This window comes from Zootoca vivipara, chromosome 8 (assembly GCF_965207765.1).
Source record: "Zootoca vivipara chromosome 8, rZooViv2.hap1.1, whole genome shotgun sequence".
Classification (NCBI taxonomy): Eukaryota; Metazoa; Chordata; class Lepidosauria; order Squamata; family Lacertidae; genus Zootoca; species Zootoca vivipara.
In genome coordinates, this window is record NC_142591.1 from 2,296,428 (window position 1) to 2,315,069 (window position 18,642).

Below are 18,642 nucleotides of genomic sequence, written 5' to 3' on the forward strand. Positions count from 1 at the left end.
AGTGTTACAACAAGCCTTTCAGTTCCCAAACGTCATGCATCACAGATTAGTGGTGAGAAAAGAGCCTTCTTTAGTTTGGGATTTTCCAAAACAATCAGAAAAGAAAGCGTGAGATCCTATTTTAAGAGGTTAGGAAGAAAAAACTATTCACTTTAGCTCATCAAGATTGTGTATGTCTTACTATTTATTATTTTGTTTGTTTGTTTAGATAAGGGACAATCTTGCTATCAGTCTGGATAACCAATCCACTCCCTCTCCTCCTACTTTAATTCCTCCACTCAGAATATTTGCATCGTGGTTGTTCAAGGTAAGTTTTTCATGCACCGTGGTCTGGACCAATCTCACCTGTATCTTGCTTTTGTTTACCTTCAGTCTTACACTTCTAAACTCCCAAACTGCTTTTTAAACATGGAGAGGAAAGAATGCCCTACTATGTTAATTTTGTAGCTACCTTTAATGTACATGTAGCTATACTGACTATACAAATCTAAACATAACATCAACATAAGCCTTTAAAATTCTTTTCTTTCTGAATGTATGTTGAAACATTTTCTTTTATATTCATTAGTTTGGATTTGACCTAAATACAAAAAATTCATGAGGGCTTCCATTTCAGTGACAGAAGCCTGCATGTGACCACTACTCTGTATTAAGGATCTTTGAGTAAACTTCAGGGGTGCACATTGCTCTATCTATTCACATTATGGAGAAAGAGGAGGCTGTCCCCTTGTGCTCTATTTGAATGATGCCTGAAGTCCTGTAATGAAACCAGAGTCAGCATCTGCAGTAATTTAGTGGATTCTGTGCAACCAGCTTGTGATGTGCAAATTAATTGGTTAATTGGGATGTAAATAATAATACATTAAGTTGCACTTAAGCTTTAATCTACTATTTTTATAATACAGTTTGCTGTTCTGTCCTCAACTTCCCTTCCTTAGTGTTGGTATTTTATTTATAATACGAAATGTTAATTATCAAACCTAATAATGGATTATATGCATTTGTGCTGTTCTCTTCATGGAAAGTTCTTTGATTCAGGGAGGCTTTTATGGATGGAAGGGCAGGTGCTATTTTTGCTGATTCTCTCTCTCCGCTGCAGCAACACACTCCTATGTTTTTTCCAAAGGGTCCCTCATTCCTTTAGAGCAGTCTTCCAGGAGCTGCAGTGGAGGAAGAATATTTGAAAATGGCAACTCCCACCTTCTATTAGCTGAAGCCTTTGCTGAGGCTCTTTTGTTTGTGGCTGAGAAATGTTGGGTGCAGCCCTATGCCTTTCTTATTGACACTAAGTTCTATAAAAGTTCCAAATCATAGAAAATGTAACTTAAAATGTGCCCTTTATCATCTTGAGAAGGATGTCTTGAAGAGCTGTCTTAGTTTCATATATTTTAATACAATACATGTTCTGATTATTTAAAAGCTGCCTTATTCACAAAACATACTCTGTTATTTTAGGCTACCACCTTATCAGATGAATATAAGGAAGGGAAGCTTCAAGCCTACAAACTGATATGTGCTATGATGGCTAGACGCCAAGATTTTGTGCCAAATCCTGACTACCTGGTGCACTTTTATCTTGTCATGCATATTGGATTAACTAGTAAAGATCAGGTACAAATCCTATATTTCTACTTCTGAAAACTGAATTGCATTAATTTAACATGCTTTCTAAGGTTTGGCTCCCGAGCCACAGTATGGCTTGAGACCCTGTGGAAGAACCCCTGGTGTGATTTACCTGTTCTTCCCTTCCCCTCCAACCTACTCCCCCTTTTCTGGAGGGTCCCCCAACCTACCACACTATGATGGTGTGATGCAGCAAAGAGCTGCAGTGGGAATCTATGCTAGTTGTTTTCTTTTGTTTTGCTGGCACTGTGTATGGGACATTCCTCCTGGTGCATGGGGAATTGAGATCCAAGCCACTATCTCTTTGCTTACTAATGAAAACTGAATGACTTGGAGATTTCCATCAAAAATGGCTTCTAGGTGTCTCTTTCTATTATGTGCAGATCCTGCTATCTGTCCATTCATTATGTGAAAATTCAGTTATCTGAACATAAATAATTCTGCCCAAACCTCACTATACACACTGCAGATTCAGATAGCCAAACAGTCAGACTTTGTCCTTTCCTCCCTCGCTTCCTTATTTGTTTGTGGTTTGTTTGTGAGCGGCAGCCATTTTCTCATTCTCTCATATATATGAGAGAGGAAGTGGAAAGAGAGATCAGGCAAATCAGTTTCTTTTTCTGGTTGGCTATAGCCATTTTAGGAACAACCATGATGGGGGAAGGGGAAAAGATCACAAATTAGAAATGTTCCCATAGGAAATAATTGAAATTGTCAGCTCATTATGCAAACACTTGCCTTACAAATGATTTCCTGGGAACACATTGTGTTCGGTAAGTGGGACCTGTGTATATAGCCATTATTTCACTTTTATTTGGTTCCTGGTATGAGGTAGATGCTACACAGAACTTTTAAATGGCAATACTTATGCTCAGGTGGCTTATCAAACAAGTAAGACAAGGTGAAGGAAAAAATTAGAGCTTGGTAATAAGTATAACATGTTAGATAGAAGAGCTTTAATTGTGTAGAAAAGATAAGGCTGCAGAACTTCAAGGAAAGCTGCAGGGGGGGGATGAGTTAACAAGATTTGAAGGTGACATATTGGACAGAGAAAGTGAATCAGTTTCAGGTTTGCCAATGGTAGAGCAGGAAGTGAAAGTAAAGAAAAGAGGACCAAGAGTAAAGGAACTTCTACAGAGCACAAAAAGGAAGAGTTTAAAGAGAGATTTGGGAGTTCTACATCAAATTAGAGAGGAGAAGCCAACCAATCAAAAGCAAGGTAGATTAAGACACAAACTGATGCTACTTAAGAAAAGTACTATAGAAAAAGGTATTCTGGCTAATTTCAATAGGTAATAGATTTAACAAATCTTCAATAGTGCAAATTCTAAGTTATAAACCATATCAGTATTGTTCCACATTGCCACTGCCTTTAAAAAAAATCTCTTTCATACCTCTTGGTGGCAGTCTTGGCTTCAAGTTTTCCAGTTGGTAGCCTTGGGATTCTAAAAGCCCATTGCATTTTTGCTTTTCAATGGTAAAAACTCAACTGTGTCCAATGCATATATGCTTTCTGTATTTTTATCTAAATTGGCTAATCTGTGACCCTCTAGATGTTGCTCACCTACAACTTCCAGCAACCCTAGCCAGCATGACCAGTGGTTAGAGATGATGGGAGTTGTAGCACAACATCTGGAGGGACAGATGTTAGCCACCTCTGATCTAAATGCTGCATCAGCTGAGCAGCTTCAACAAGCCTCTAGGGCTCTCCAGGGTCCTCCCCACTTACGTGCATTTCACTGATGCGTGCGGATGCCCAGAACAGAACCCCTGCGTAAGTGGGGAGTCTCCTGTACATACAAGTAGAAAACAAGAATAAAAACATTTTTTAGAAAAAGACCAGCAGCGACTTAGGAGCTTCCAAGACTTATGGAATATTGAGGGCATCAATAAAAGAAAACTGTACAGAAACTAATCTCTTACAGGGATAGGAGACTCCTGAGTTCACAGATTTATCCATTGTTTTTTATGGGCAACTCTTGCTTCTGCCCTGTGGGAGGGGACATACTTCTATAGGGGAAAGCGTTTAGCATACCGTGCGTCTTTATAGGTTGTAAGTCTGTGGGCATGAACTAGCTTGTTTTTCTTGATAGTATGCAAGATGTTCTTAGAAAGCTTTTCAGTGGCAGGGTAAAATTATGGTAAATAAATAAACACAATGGTTTAGAAAGCATATGCAGGCTTCTTATCTACATGGGACAGATAAATTTTCAATGGAATTGCTCCTGAAAAAGGAAGGGTTAAACCTTTCCACTTTGTGCACTCCTCATGCTAACCAGAACCCTGTAGCAGCAAGCCTCCAGAGTGCCATTTTTTCCTTTGCACCTCCTCAAACTGCCCCCTCCCCTAGTCCTCAACAGCACTACAAGGCTCCTGTCCCAGGCTAGCGGGAGCTCTGCTAGGGAATGGAGATAGATGGCAACATTGCATATCCCACCTGTTCTCTCCACTGCTGACCTTAGTTAACTGAATTAATAACTTTTTAAAAGGCAAAAAATCCTTAAAAAATTAAAAATATCCTGTTGTCAATAATTTTTGTTTAGCTTCTGACCTATACCCCTCTGATATCTCTTAGTAAATGCAGAATATTCCCTGAAACATGTTGATACTTGCTGTACCTTGCTTACCCTCAACCTTGCACACTAACCTTAGACACATCAACCAGAAGACTACATAAGACCACCCCCATTACACCCCACTCCAACCCCCATTCTGCCTACTTTCTCAGGGCCGTCTTGAGCGCCCCTGGCGCCGTGGTGCGACAGATCCCTCTGGCGCCCCCCCGCCCCGTTTCCCAGCGCGGTGGGCGGGCGGGTGCAGCTGCGCGGTGGGCGGGCAGGCACAGAGCAGGTGCCGTGGGCGCAGCTGCGCGGCGGACCGGCCGGCCAGTGGGCGGGCGCAGCTCGGGGCGCCCCCCTGGCGGGCTGGCACCATGGTGCCCTGCGCCACCCAGCCTGGCCGTAGGGCCGGCCCTGCCCCCTTCTGGGTCCACAAGGTCCTGCATGCCAGTGTTCGTGTGTCAATTGGACGCACACAAACTAAATAATTTTTTTAAATTAGGACCAGAACCACTATAATACACTGCCCTCAATTCCCATTTCATGGAGCTGGTCCAGCATGATACCATGGTCCATGGGATGAAAAGCTGCAGAGAGACTGAGAAGCCGGAGCCAGGTTTCTCCACCACCATGCTTTCAGATCTGGCAAAGAGACAGAAACTGTGCCACTAAGAAAAAAACCTATGCCAACACTAAGGCTGAGGTTCAAAGAAGAACCAGAGAACTGAAAAACACCTGGTGGATAAAAAAAGCTCAAGAGTTCCAGCACTTAGCCGACACTCATGATGCACAGAGTTTCTTTAAAGCCACAAAGACCATCTATGGGCCAATAAATCATGGCATATGCCCCCTACGCTCAGCAGACGGTAACACACTTCTAAAAGATAAAGAAGCTATTGCACTGTGCTGGAAAGAACATTACCAACATCTCCTTAACTGCAACTCCCCTGTAGCTGCTGAGGTCCTCTCACAAATTCCTCAAAAACAAGTTAGAGATGAGCTTGCAGTATCTCCACATCTGGGAGAGTTCTGTACAGCTATTAATCAAATGAAAAACAACAAAGCCAGTGGACCTGATGGGATACCTGCCGAAATCTTCAAAGTGGGCGGAATTGAACTTACACAACAATTTCACAAGCTCATCGAAAAAATCTGGGAAAGAGAAGAAATCCCAGCAGACTTTAGGGATGCCAAAATTATCAATCTCTTTTAAAAAGGTGACAGAACTGATTATGGAAACTATCGAAGCATCTCTCTATTAGCTGAGGCCGGCAAAATTCTTGCAAGGATCTTAGCAAACCGTCTTGTAACAATATCCGAGGTGACCCTTCCTGAATCCCAAAATGGTTTTTGGCCTTCTGGGGGGACAGTGGACATGATTTTCACCTCTCGACAGCTTCAAGAAAAATGCAGAGAGCAAAACCAACCCCTGTATGTGGCGTTTATTGACCTGACTAAGGCTTTCGACACTGTAAATTGTAATGCCCTGTGGACTGTCCTTCTGAAAATTGGCTGCCCAGATAAATTTGTAAACATCATTCGGCTCCTCCATGATAATATGACAGCAACAATCGCAGATAACAATGGCTCTCAAAGTGAACCATTCACAGTGGGATCAGGTGTTAAACATTCATTATTTTCATTGCCTTGTGGGTGGGGAGGGGGGGTTGCAGTGATTTTTAGAAAGTCATTAGTTTGCACCAGGTGTCCTATTGGGAAGACCCAGTTCTCTGAGTGCATGTTCTGGAAGTTGGGCAATAGGGGCAGTACAGGATTCCTTCTGGTGTACCGAACTCCCCGCTGCACCAAGGATTCCCTACCCAAGCTGCTTCAGGTCATGGCGGATGTTCTCCTGGAGACACCTAGTTTGGTTGTCCTAGGGGACTTTAACATCCATGTTGACACGACCTTACAAGGGGCCGTTCGGGACTTCGTTGAAAGCATGGCCTCTATGGGGCTGTCCCTGAATAAGTCTGGCCCAATTCATAGCCGCGGACATGCCTTGGACCTGGTGTTCACCTCTATGGATGCTGGTGATCTGACACTAAATAAGAGCGAAATTAAAGAAGTGCCATGGTCAGATCACTTCCTGGTGCAACTGGACTTCTGGACCCTTCCCCTCTGCAGGGAGGTGGGACCAATTTTGATGGTCCGCCCCGGCCAATTAATGGATCCAATGGTTTCCAGAGAGTGGTAGGGGATGCTTTATCCCATGTTGATGGCCTTTCAGCAGATTCCCTGGTGGCCCGCTGGAATGTGGAGTTAACCAGGGCTATTGACTGTCTGGCTCCGAAGCGCCGTCTCCGATTGCATGGAGCCCAGACAGCCCCGTGGTTTTCCATGGATCTGAGGGCGATGAAACAATCAATGAGACGGCTAGAACACCGGTGGCGGATAACTCATTCTGAAGCTGACCGGACACGGGTTAGAGCTTAGTGTCGAGCCTACCAAGTGGCAGTAGCAACGGCGAAGAAGACTTTCTTCACCGCCTCTATTGCATCTTCAGAAAACAGCAGCAGGAGACTCTTTCATGTGGTTTGCAATTTAGCGGAACCACCTGCTCCATCAGGGCCCAGCACGGGCCACATGATCTCCTGCAATGATTTTGGAATGTTTTTTGCTGATAAAGTCGCTCAGATTCGGGACGAGGACTCCACCGTGGGAGCAGGGCCGGGGCGGGGGAGTGCTAGAGGTCTAGCCAAGTTGCATAGGATCATTTCCAACCTGTTACCTCCGAGGATGTGGACAGGCTGCTTGGACGAGTGAAACCAACCACCTGTTTCCTTGACCCTTGCCCATCCTGGCTTATAAAAGCTAGCCGGGAAGGATTGGCGATGGGCTTCGCAGGTTGGTGAATGCTTCTCTCTGTGAGGGAGCCTTTCCGGACCCACTGAAAGAGGTGGTTATTAAACCGCTTCTTAAAAAACCATCTTTAGATGCGGCCAACTATCGCCCAGTCTCAAATCTTCCATTCTTGGGCAAGGTGATTGAGCGAGTGGTTGCCGAACAACTCCAAGCACGCCTGGAAGAAGCGGACCATTTGGATCCCTTCCAGTCGGGATTCAGGCCTCATAATGGGGCTGAAACTGCCTTGGTCGCACTGGTCGATGATCTCCGGTGGGCTAGGGACAAAGGTGAGAGCTGTTTCCTAGTTCTGCTGGATCTCTCAGCGGCTTTTGACACCATCAACCATAACATCCTTCTTGACCGTCTAGTGGGGTTGGGAGCTGGGGGCACTGTCATACAGGGCAGCTGTTTATCAGCTCCATCTGGTATGCAGGCTGAGACCCTATCTCTACATGCTCTAGTTATCTCTCGCTTGGACTACTGCAATGCGCTCTATGTGGGGCTTCCTTTGAAGGTGACTCGGAAACTACAACTAATCCAGAATGCGGCAGCTAGACTGGTGACTGGGAGCAGCCGCCGAGACCACATAACATTGGTCTTGAAAGACCTACATTGGCTCCCAGTACGTTTCCGAGCACAATTCAAAGTGTTGGTGCTGACCTTTAAAGCCCTAAACGGCCTCGGTCCAGTATACCTGAAGGAGCGTCTCTACCTCCATCGTTCTGCCCGGACACTGAGGTCCAGTGCCGAGGGCCTTCTGCCGGTTCCCTCGCTGCGAGAAGCAAAGTTACAGGGAACCAGGCAGAGGGCCTTCTCGGTAGTGGCACCTGCCCTGTGGAACGCCCTCCCACCAGATGTCAAAAAGAAAAACAACTACCAGATTTTAGAGGACATCTGAAGGCAGCCCTGTTTAGGGAAGCTTTTAATGTTTAATAAATTATTGCATTTTAATATTTCTGTTGGAAGCTGCCCAGAGTGGCTGGGGAAACCAGCCAGATGGGCGGGGAATAAATAATAATAATAATAATAATAATAATAATAATAATAATAATAATAATATGCTTGTGAAACATGGACCACTTATAAACGCCATCTCCAACTCCTCGAAAGATTCCATCAACGGTGTCTCCGGAAAATTTTACACATCACTTGGGAAGACAGGCAAACTAATATCAGTGTCCTGGAAGAAGCAAAGATCACCAGTGTTGAAGCAATGATTCTTCAACATCAACTTCGTTGGACTTGTCATGTTGTGCGGCTGCCTGAAGATCGTCTTCCAAAGCAACTACTCTATTCCGAACTAAAAAATGGAAAGCGCAATGCTGGTGGTCAACAAAAGAGGTTTAACACTGGCCTGCGAGCGCTCCAGTTGGAGAACAGCCTTTACCAAAGGTGTCATGGGATTTGAAGAAACTCGATCTCAGGACGCAAGGGAGAAACGTGCTAAGAGGAAGGCACGCTTGGCAAATCCACACTGTGATCAACTCCTGCCTGGAAAGCAATGTCCCCACTGTGGAAGGACGTGTGGATCCAGAATTGGCCTCCACAGTCAATTACGGACCCATTGTTAAAACCGTGTTTATGGAAGACAATCTTACTCTGCTACGAGTGATTGCCAAAGAAGTTAGGAGAATATTCCTATGCAATCATGGTAGTTTTTGGGTTCTGTTTGAGAAATCACATGCACTCTAGATCAGATCTTTGGACATTGGGAATTTAAACTGCCAAATTCTGACACCTTGACATCCATGTCATGCAAATAGCACTTTTCAATATATCCATGTAATGCATTGTTTAATTACAATTTGCAAAAAAGTCAAAGGTGTTTATGTAGTTCTAAATATTTTTATATATTTGTTTGTAAGGCTCAAGGAAAGAATTTAATCACTTACAGGGTTTTAAATTACATAAATTCTGCGGTGGAAGACTTTCATGTTGGCTTCATTAGAATTTGCTCCTAACACTGCAGCCTCATGTAATTACTGCTTGTAATTTATATAAGCAAGTAAAGTTAAATGCAGAGGAAATAGCAAGTTTTGCTTTATAAACGTAAGATGCCCAACAATGGAGACAGTGTACAGAAAATAGCTAGATTTATTATGCAAACTGAGATATGTCAGATAATTTGTCCCACATAATATTTGTTATTGATAAATCTTTTATCTACCGGTATATGTTTGGAAGATCTTAATTGGTTTCTTGGGTGTATCGTATTTAACAGACTGATTTGCTAGCCATTTTAAATGTTGACATTGCTTTGCTACCATGTCTATCATAGAGGGGTTTTTAAATACTTAAGAACTGTAACAAACAGTTTATGAACTGTGTAGCTTGATCTGAAGTTGGGAAAGTGGAGAGTAGCTCTAAAAATCCCACCACAGCTGCCACTTAATTTAAATGTCTCATTCCCTTTTTATAAGGAAAATATGCTAAGCTCTTCAATGACTGAAATTTTGTCCTTTTCTACATAATTAAGAGCAGGAATTAATCTGCAAAAATGCCAGCTTGTTCATGGTGAAGAACAACTCAGAGTCTTTCTGAGGACAGATGGTAGCTTATCAAGTTACATATATACATAGCAATAGGTTGAGCAAGAATAGGAAAGGGGTACTTTTATAACTGACCTTTCTGTGAACTCGAATCAAGTGAGAGAATATTTTTAACTGATCTTGCAATATTTTATTTTCATCAATACTTTGTTTGCAGTATTTATAGACATTTAAAGAGTTAATCCATTTTATTTTGACATAAACAGGAGATCCTTCCTCCCATTTATGACACTACAGAGCATGGTTTTGAATTGCACTGGTTCTTCCTGCCCTTTTCCATAACAACATCTACACTAAATTATACTGCAATTATATAAACAATAGAAATGCTTCCAGACAAATCTCTCATTTTACATTTTCATTTCAGGTAATTGTTGAATAATTTGGAACCATAATGAACCAAAATTATTTTACACATTTATAGATCAATTATGAAAGAGGAAAGGGGGGACATGTACAAATTGTAAATCAATTTCTATTGCCATTGCTATGTGTCTTTCTTACTGCTTGTGGTTTTCTAGTTACTGTGTACCTAGCATTCAGTTAAAATGATTGATTTACTAGGCTGTTTGCTTTTATAGAATTGCATTTTGAAGGAAACAACCTAGTGTATTTGAATTATCTCTGTGTGTGTGTGTGTGGCAAAATCACTTAAGCATAAAACAGATGTTCATGTTGCTGCTTTTCTGTGATGCAAAAACTTTTCATAATTGCCAGTTCACAACATTTTTTCATAAAATGGATATTTGTTTTGGGTTTTTTGGTTTTTAAATTTTTTAAATTTTTATTTTTGAAAAATAATAATTAACAGAATCAAATGAATACAACACATATAACACATTAATAACATAATAAAAAGAAATAAAAGAACAGACAGACAAGCAACCAAAAGAAAAATAAAATACCCAAAAAAATTCAATCTGTACATCAACTCTATTGTACCTTCTTTATACTATACTTTCCTTTGATGCATTTTTATAAGCATACAAAGAAAGAAGAAAGAAAAAAAACCAACACAAATATTTAACAACAATAAAGAATGACCCCTCCACCCCCTGATGATTTCCAGCCTTTTCTCTATTTCGGTTTCTTTATCCAAATTCCCTTGTATACATTTTTACATATTTCCTTCCATTTTTATTTACTTTGCTTGAGCCCTTCACCTGTCTGCTAAGAGATCAGCATTTTCCACAAATTTTGCCATATATTCATTAATTTTTCCCCAATCTTTGTCAATTTTCTATTCTGATATCCCCTTAATTTCTCCTATTTTCCTCGCCATATTTTGATATATTATCAATTTAATTTGCCAATCCTCTACTTTCGAAATTAAATTACTTTCCCAATTTTTAGCCATGAGAAGTCTAGCAGATGTGGTTGCATACATTGTTAAACATCTGTCTTTTTCCTTAAATTTCTTCACTTAGCATTCCTAGCAGAAATATTTCGGGAACTTTCTTAAAAGAGTATTTCAGTATTTTCTTTATTTCTGAATAGATCTTCTCCCAAAATTTCTTAATTATTTTGCATTGCCACCTGTCAAAGGTGTCTGCGGCTACTCTTGAGTAAATATGCGCCACTCCGTCTTGTCTTTCAAAGTTTTATTGTGCATATTATTTACAGTGCAAAGATCTCAGCAAACATGACTGCCTAGGCCATGTCAGAACCCCGCAGTGGCTTCTTCCGGGTTCTTGACCAGCATAAAAGCCTGGGCACCCCAAAGTGCCACCCCCCTGGCCCTACGGGTGCGTGCGCGCCTCAATTCTGGCGTCGGAGGGAACGGTCTCCGTTCTGGCAGCCCTGTGTCCGACCTTTCCCCAGACTCCTCCTCCCCTGGCCCTCTTTCCTCGCGGCGCTGAGGCCCCGATAGCTTACAGAGCACTCTCTCCTCCCCGCTCACTTCCTCATTCCTTTCTCCTGACTCGCTGCTCGTGCTGACGCTGGGTGAGGAGCTTGTCAGGATGATGGGGCGGCTCTCTGTAATATCTGTACATATCTGATACCACCAAATATGTATATACGAGCCCACCTCCAACATTTGTTGTCACTCTCTTTGTATATTTTCACCAATTTTGCCGGAGTCACATGCCATCTGTATTGCATTTTTAATATATTTTCTTTTAGGTCATTATTTGGTGTAAATTTTATATCTCTTGTCCATAATTTTTCCCATTTCTTTACCTTTACTGCTTTTCCCAGATCTTGTCCCCATTTTATCACGACCTCCTTTGTGGGGTTTTTTTGTATTTCTTTCCATGCTCTCTCATTGTGGTTGGATGTTGCAACTTTAATTTAAAGGTAGCTGTTACCAGAACAGCTTCAATTTAAAAATTATTTGGGTTAGCTAAGCCTGTGTTGATGTCTGTAAGCCTTAAAACAATTTTAAATGACAGAATAAGGATGCAACTTATCACTAATAAGTTACAAGGCAATAAGAATACTAAATATGTTTTCACCCCCTTTTGTGCTATTAGAGTATTCTCTGGTCAATAGACAAGTTAGAGGCTAACCAGAGGAATCTTGCTTTACCTGAATACATGCCTATATTGATTTTTCCTGGTATCAGAGACTGGTATAACTTGAGTCAAGATTCTGCCATACATAGAGTTGCTGATTAAAGGAATTTTCTCTTGTCAGATTAATTAGTGACCCTGTCTAAAGGTTTTTGCCCTGTGTTTGCTTGAGGGTTGCTCTGTGATTTCTGTTTGACTTCATTGTTGAGGGTCTAATGTTGAATAGTCCTGCCTTGTGCCAGAGGTTAGATGAAGAAGTTCAACTTAACATTGGCACCATGTGCTATAAAAATGTACTAAAACTGTCAAATTTCTGGTTTGCTTTTATCTACTGTTTAACTCTTCAGGTTGCTCTAAAGCTTTAGGAATATAGATTTGTCAAAAATCATTCTCAAACAGACTCTTATTTTATGGTTTCTGCCACACAAATACAATATACTTGGCTCATACCACTGACAAGTGTGCTGTGGTTTTATTTATTTACTTGCTTGATTGCTTGACTTTCTTACTTACTTACTTATCGTATTTATTTTAAAGGGGTGGTGGTCTTCTCGAGTTGATTTTTTAAAAACGGCATATGCAAAGCACGATATCAAAGTGCCTCTCTATTTTCAATACTTAGCTGGGCTATTTTGTTTAATTTAAGTTAGCAGATGTTACATAGCACACAGACAAATTGGAGAGGATTCCAAGGAGTCAGCAAAGATTAGTCTGAGCTTGTAAAGTGTAGCATATTTATCCTAGTGAAAAGATTATGGTACTTTCCAAAGAGCTAAACTGATGTCATAAACATGAAGGGAGTAATTTTGTGGTCTAGAAGGACAATATTATGCATGAGTCCATAATAATTATTATAGCCAGACCCCATTCATTCATACTATTCCTTAACATCCCAGGGCAGATTACAACAATATAATATACAGCTTTAGAAACAAGTATTACTTTTATTATTTTTTCAATTTATATAGCACCCTTTATCAGAAGAGCTGTGTACAACCAGCCACTAATAGTGCCTCAGTCTTCTCTGGCTTGAGTTTCAGTTTGTTGGCTCTCATCCAGTCCATTACTGAGGCAAGACATAAGTCCAGCATATACACTGCCTCACCTGCAAATATAAAAGAGAAGTAGAGCTGTGTGTCAGCATATTGCTGACAGCGTACTACAAAGCAAACAGGTATTCAATTATATTCTTCAGGACTGATGGATCTTCCTCCTCTTCAATGGTGGTTGTGGAAAGTGGGAAGTTACTTAGAGTTGAGTAGTCAGCCACCTAGTTAACGCCAGGACCTTTCACCATTTAGACAGGATTATCTTAAACAACTAAATCCTTCTTGAAACATCCAAGTTTATCTAGTTGCTTGGCAACTAGTCCAAAAAGCATGATATAAAGGGTTCCTCCAGTTCCTTCTAATCTAGGACAGTTAACTGGTACATCTCAGTCCCCTTTTCCATCTCTACCTTTTCTATTTCCATAATCATGGCCACCTCTGGCTCTCACTTGCTACTTTGCAAGTAACCCCACTCCCTTCCTGGGTCATTTGCTGTTATATAGAAAAGTGGGATCTCTAAAACTCTATAACTCTATAACTCCATCCTTAGGAGACTTTCTGCCTCTAGCCTTTCTCCTTTGTTTATGCAACTGTAACTAAGCATATGTTCCAGACAACATGTGGGTGGGTTAACCTATGCCTTGTATTATTAATCCTTTTTACTCTATCTTTAAATGCTGTTGTTGTTGTTGCTTCTACATCATTGCATATTGGCACGAGCTTATCCCTAAACACAACTACCCTTTTGTTAAAAAAGATTGCAGTGTCTATAACAGTGTGATTCTTCTTACCCTAGCAAGTTCCCTAATAATAGTCATTGCTAAATTTCTCAAAATTAGCAGTGTTAGTACAGTCAGTGCAATCCTGTGTATGCACAATTATCTCCTGTTAAAATCCTGAGAATCTTATTGATAATTTAACAAATTAGTGTTTTATGTGAACAGGTATGCAAAATATGTGTTTGTGCACATGTGGGTCCAGTCACACTAACAGACCTGAAAGACTATAATGCACAGAATGTATGACCTTTATGACTTGAACCTTTAAAGATGTTGAGCCAGAACTTATTTCTTTGGTGTTTATTATAAATGTGTATCCTGGTTTTCTATTGCCATGCTTAAGGCAGCTTAAAAAATTCTCCTGAGATATAACTGTGGCAATACATAAGTACAATTTTATGAGGATCAATATAAAAATCTTATAACAATTCATAATAATTACTAAAAGAGTCTGCTGCTGCCAGTTATTGGTGTTGAATAGCCACAACTAAGATGGTAAATAGGAACTCAGGTGGCGCTGTGGGTTAAACCACAGAGTCTAGGGCTTGCTGATCAGAAGGTCGGCGGTTCGAATCCCTGCAATGGGGTGAGCTCTCGTTGCTCGGTCCCAGCTCCTGCCAACCTAGCAGTTCGAAAGCACATCAAAGTGCAAGTAGATAAATAGGGACCGCTCTGGCGGGAAGGTAAACGGCGTTTCCGTGCGCTGCTCTGGTTTGCCAGAAGCAGCTTTGTCATGCTGGCCACATGACCCGGAAGCTGTCTGCGGACAAACGCTGGCTCCCTCGGCCTATAGAGCAAGATGAGCGCCGCAACCCCAGAGTCGGACACGACTGGACCTGATGGTCAGGGGCCCCTTTACCTTTAATATGGTAAATGGAGGTCTATCCTGGGTTTGGTCATGGAAGTAACAGGATGCATTTCAGTGGGTCCTAGGCAGGAGAACATCATGGTGAATTGTGTCCATTGGTCCTTTATCTTTCAACAAAATTATCTGATGACTAAAAGATAATGGGATTAAAATAAAAAGTTAGAAGACTTGAGCCCTATTATCTCTCTCTGTATATGTCTTTTAAAATGAAGAGGTAAAGTTTTTTGAATGCTCAAAGATGTGGCTTCACCTGATTCTACTTGGGTATGTTCCAGAATATTTCTGGTAAAATTCAAAGAGTTGAAAATAGTTTTTCGTTATGTGGACACAACTTTCATGAAAATAGAGCAAGGGTTAGTACTTACTAATCTTTAAAAAATCTACTTTCTGTTGTCTTTCATGCCAAGATTCATGAGTCTTTATTGTAGCATATGTCAGCATAGATGTCATCCCATCTGCTGCTGTATGGCTTGTTCAGACACTAGGCGCACAACACAATACTTAACTCTCAGTAATTACAGGTGTGTTGTGAGGAGCCCAATGCATTAATCAGCCCCTTAATTATGGAAAAGGTGGGTCTTTTGTTCTGTCTTCAGAGCAGGAGTTTACCAGCCACTTTATGAGCTCCAGCATCCATCTGCTCATTCTTTTAGAATGTTTGCATTGACTGATATTGCCTTTAAAATGTATTGTGGGAAATGATTAAAACCAGTTTGAACATTAACCTGAGTAGTGTTTCAAAGGTGAAAATGCTGCCTGCAATGATGCTAAAATGTGTTTACCTTTTAAACAATATTTGTGTAAAAACATGTATCGGGTTGGCTTATGATACTATAAGATGAGCTTTTGCAATCTTCATGCTTCAGCTATACAACAAAGCAATTTTGTGTAATATTCTAATATTTCCCGAGGAGCAAATGTCATATGTAAGATCTGGAGACTGCTTACATATTGGAAAACTTAATTCAGAGGAGGAGAACATAATTGTTTGACATGATTTTACTACTCAAACTGATTTTTATGTGAGATTCTCATTTCAGTAGGATTTTTCTTAATGTTTTTCTTGTAATGTGTATTTTTCCTTTTCTTATTTCCTTGCTCTGTAATATGACTCTGACATAGGCAGTGAAACTCATTTTGGATGTAGGGAGTAGCACTGCATAATTCTATTTTGTTTTTTTAAAGAAGAACAAAACAAAAAACACAAGCTAGTCCTTTTACTTAATACTTATATGTTTATCCGATCTTAGACAGGTGGATATTTTTCTGATATGGGTAGTACTCCTGGTCAGTAAGAGGCTGAATAAAACCAAAACTGTTGGTGGCAAAACTGGTACCCAGTAAGTCCTCATTTTCAGTTTGGAGCAGTTTCTTGCCCCCTCCATGCTCCCTTTCAAATAGTCTCCCTGTTAAACAGGGTCTGGTAGCCTTTCTTTTCAGGAGCAAGAAGCAGAACTTGAGCAGAACCTGGAAGTTAACCATGATGAACGGACAGTTCCTTGAAGGATTTTCAAAAGGCAAAGCAAGTTGTAGGTGTACTAATGCCCCCTGTTCACCAATTTTCACTCCACCCTCCTTTTTATTTTTTATCTTGAGGTAGACGAAGAGATCCCAGATTGCTAGGCACTGAGGTCATAAGATCATAAGAAGAGCTTTGCTGTATTCAAACAAAGGCCCATGTAGTCCAGCATTCTGTTCTCGCAGGGGACAACTAGGTGCCAATGGGAAGCCTGCAAACAGGACCTGTGTGCAACTGTACTCTTCCCTCCACCTTAAGATTCCAAGCAACTGGTATATAGAGGCACGCTGCCTCCAACAGTGGAGGTAGAACATAGCAATTATGACTAGCAGACACTGATAGTACTATTGTCCATGAATTTTTCTAATCCTCTCTTTAAAGTACAAGCTCTTGGAGCAGTCAGAACAGGAACAGACCTCAGTGAAAAGAAAAACATGACACGGGCTGTGATTAGCTGGACAGACAATAAAGTTAACAGACTACACAAGGCAAATGGACATCATTGATTCCATAGCTCAGTGGTACATGCCTGCAAAGCAGAAAATTTCTGATTCAGCTTCTGCCAAATCCAGTTAACAGGATCATAGGAAATACCTCTGCCTAACACAGGTGGCACTGTGGGTTAAACCACAGAGCCTAGGGCTTGCCGATCAGATGGTCGGCAGTTCGAATCCCCGCGACGGGGTGAGCTCCTGTTGCTCGGTCCCAGCTCCTGCCAACCTAGCAGTTTGAAAGCACGTCAAACTGCAAGTAGATAAATAGGTACTGCTCCGGCGGGAAGGTAAACGGTGTTTCCATGTGCTGCTCTGGTTTGCCAGAAGCGTCTTTGTCATGCTGGCCACATGACCTGGAAGCTGTATGCCGGTTCCCTCGGCCAATAACGCGAGATGAGAGCCACAACCCCAGAGTCGGTCACGACTGGACCTAATGGTCAGGGGTCCCTTTACCTTTACCTTTAAAATCCTGGAAAACTGCTTCCAATCAGAGTAGATAATGTCCACACAAAGAGTGCTCACTAATGGTTCAACATCAGCCTGGAAAAAAGTGACCAGTTGGGTGCCACAGGATTCTTTCCTGGGCCCATTGTTGTTCAACATCTTTATAAATGACTTGGATGAAGGTATTGAGAGGATACTCATCAAATTTGCAGGTGACACCAAACTGGGAGGTTTAGCCAATGCTGGGGAAGATAGAATTGGGATTCAGAATGACCTTAACAGATGAATTTCAATAGGGACAAATGTAAGGTTCTGTACTCAGCTGCACAAATATAAGATGGGGGACACCTGGGTACACATGTGAAAAGGGTCATGGGGTCTTAGTAGGCCACAAGCATAAAATGAGCCAACAGTGTGATGCAACAGCAAAAGAAGCTAATGCCAATCTAGGCTGAAGCAACAAAAGTATAGTGTCCCAGTCAAGGGAATTCATAGTACCTCACTATTGTGCCTTGGTCAGACCACCCTTGGAGTACTGTGTCCAGTTCTGGGTACCACAATTTAAGAAGGATACACTGGAATGTGTGCAGAGGAGGGTGACCAAGATGGTCTGGAAACCAAGCCTTATGAGGAACCATTGAGGGAATTGAGTATGTTTAGCCTAGTAAAAAGGTGACTGAAAGGAGATGTGATAGCCACCTTCAAATATCTAAAAGGCTGTCACATGAAGGATGGAGCAAGCTTGTTTTCTCTTGCTCTGGGGGTCTCAAGTTACAAGAAATAAAATTCCAACTAAACATCAGGAATAATTTTCTGATAGTAAGAGCTGTTTGACAATGGAACAGACTCCTTCGGAAGGTGGATAACTCTCCTTCATGAGTTACTACTTTGGCAATCATTTTCCCACTATGTATCTCTATGTGCTGCAGGTAGAATGAGTCTATAAGTTTTTGTGGTTCCTGTTTTTGTGATTTCTGATTTCGCTTATGAAGCTCATAGCAAAAAATTTCTCATTAAAGTGTTTCCAATGTAATCTTTCCCTTTCTCGTCTTTCAATTATTAGAATAATTTGATGGCCACCTGTCATGTATGATCTAGCTGAGATTCCTTCAATGCAGGGGGTGAGACTTGGTGTCTCTTCCAACTATACAGTTCTATGATTCTATTATTCTAATGCTGTACTACATGAACAAACAGCCTGACTAATAAGGCAGCTTTCTACATTCTTCCTGTGTCCATCTAAGTATTGGTCAGCTGCTTTTCAACTCAAATGCTGGATCTATGCTAGTAAAAAAAGGAAGAACCCTTTTATTATAAATGTTTGAAACCACTGCATGGGTATGGAATAATGACACTGCTGTCAATTGGAAAAGTTATTAGTGTTTGTAAGCAATCTGGC

At 41.2% G+C, this 18,642-nt stretch overlaps 1 protein-coding gene across 6 annotated transcripts in view; it reads left to right on the plus strand.

Moving 5' to 3' along the window:
* RALGAPA2 (Ral GTPase activating protein catalytic subunit alpha 2) overlaps window positions 1–18,642 on the plus strand; it is a 187,340-nt gene that overhangs the window by 70,108 nt on the left and 98,590 nt on the right. For all 6 annotated transcript variants that reach the window (XM_088675912.1, XM_035101980.3, XM_035101982.3 and 3 more), the window contains 2 exons: window positions 209–307; window positions 1,456–1,611. In XM_088675912.1, the coding sequence (XP_088532038.1) occupies window positions 209–307; window positions 1,456–1,611 (255 nt within the window). The remainder of the gene's footprint in view (window positions 1–208; window positions 308–1,455; window positions 1,612–18,642) is intronic.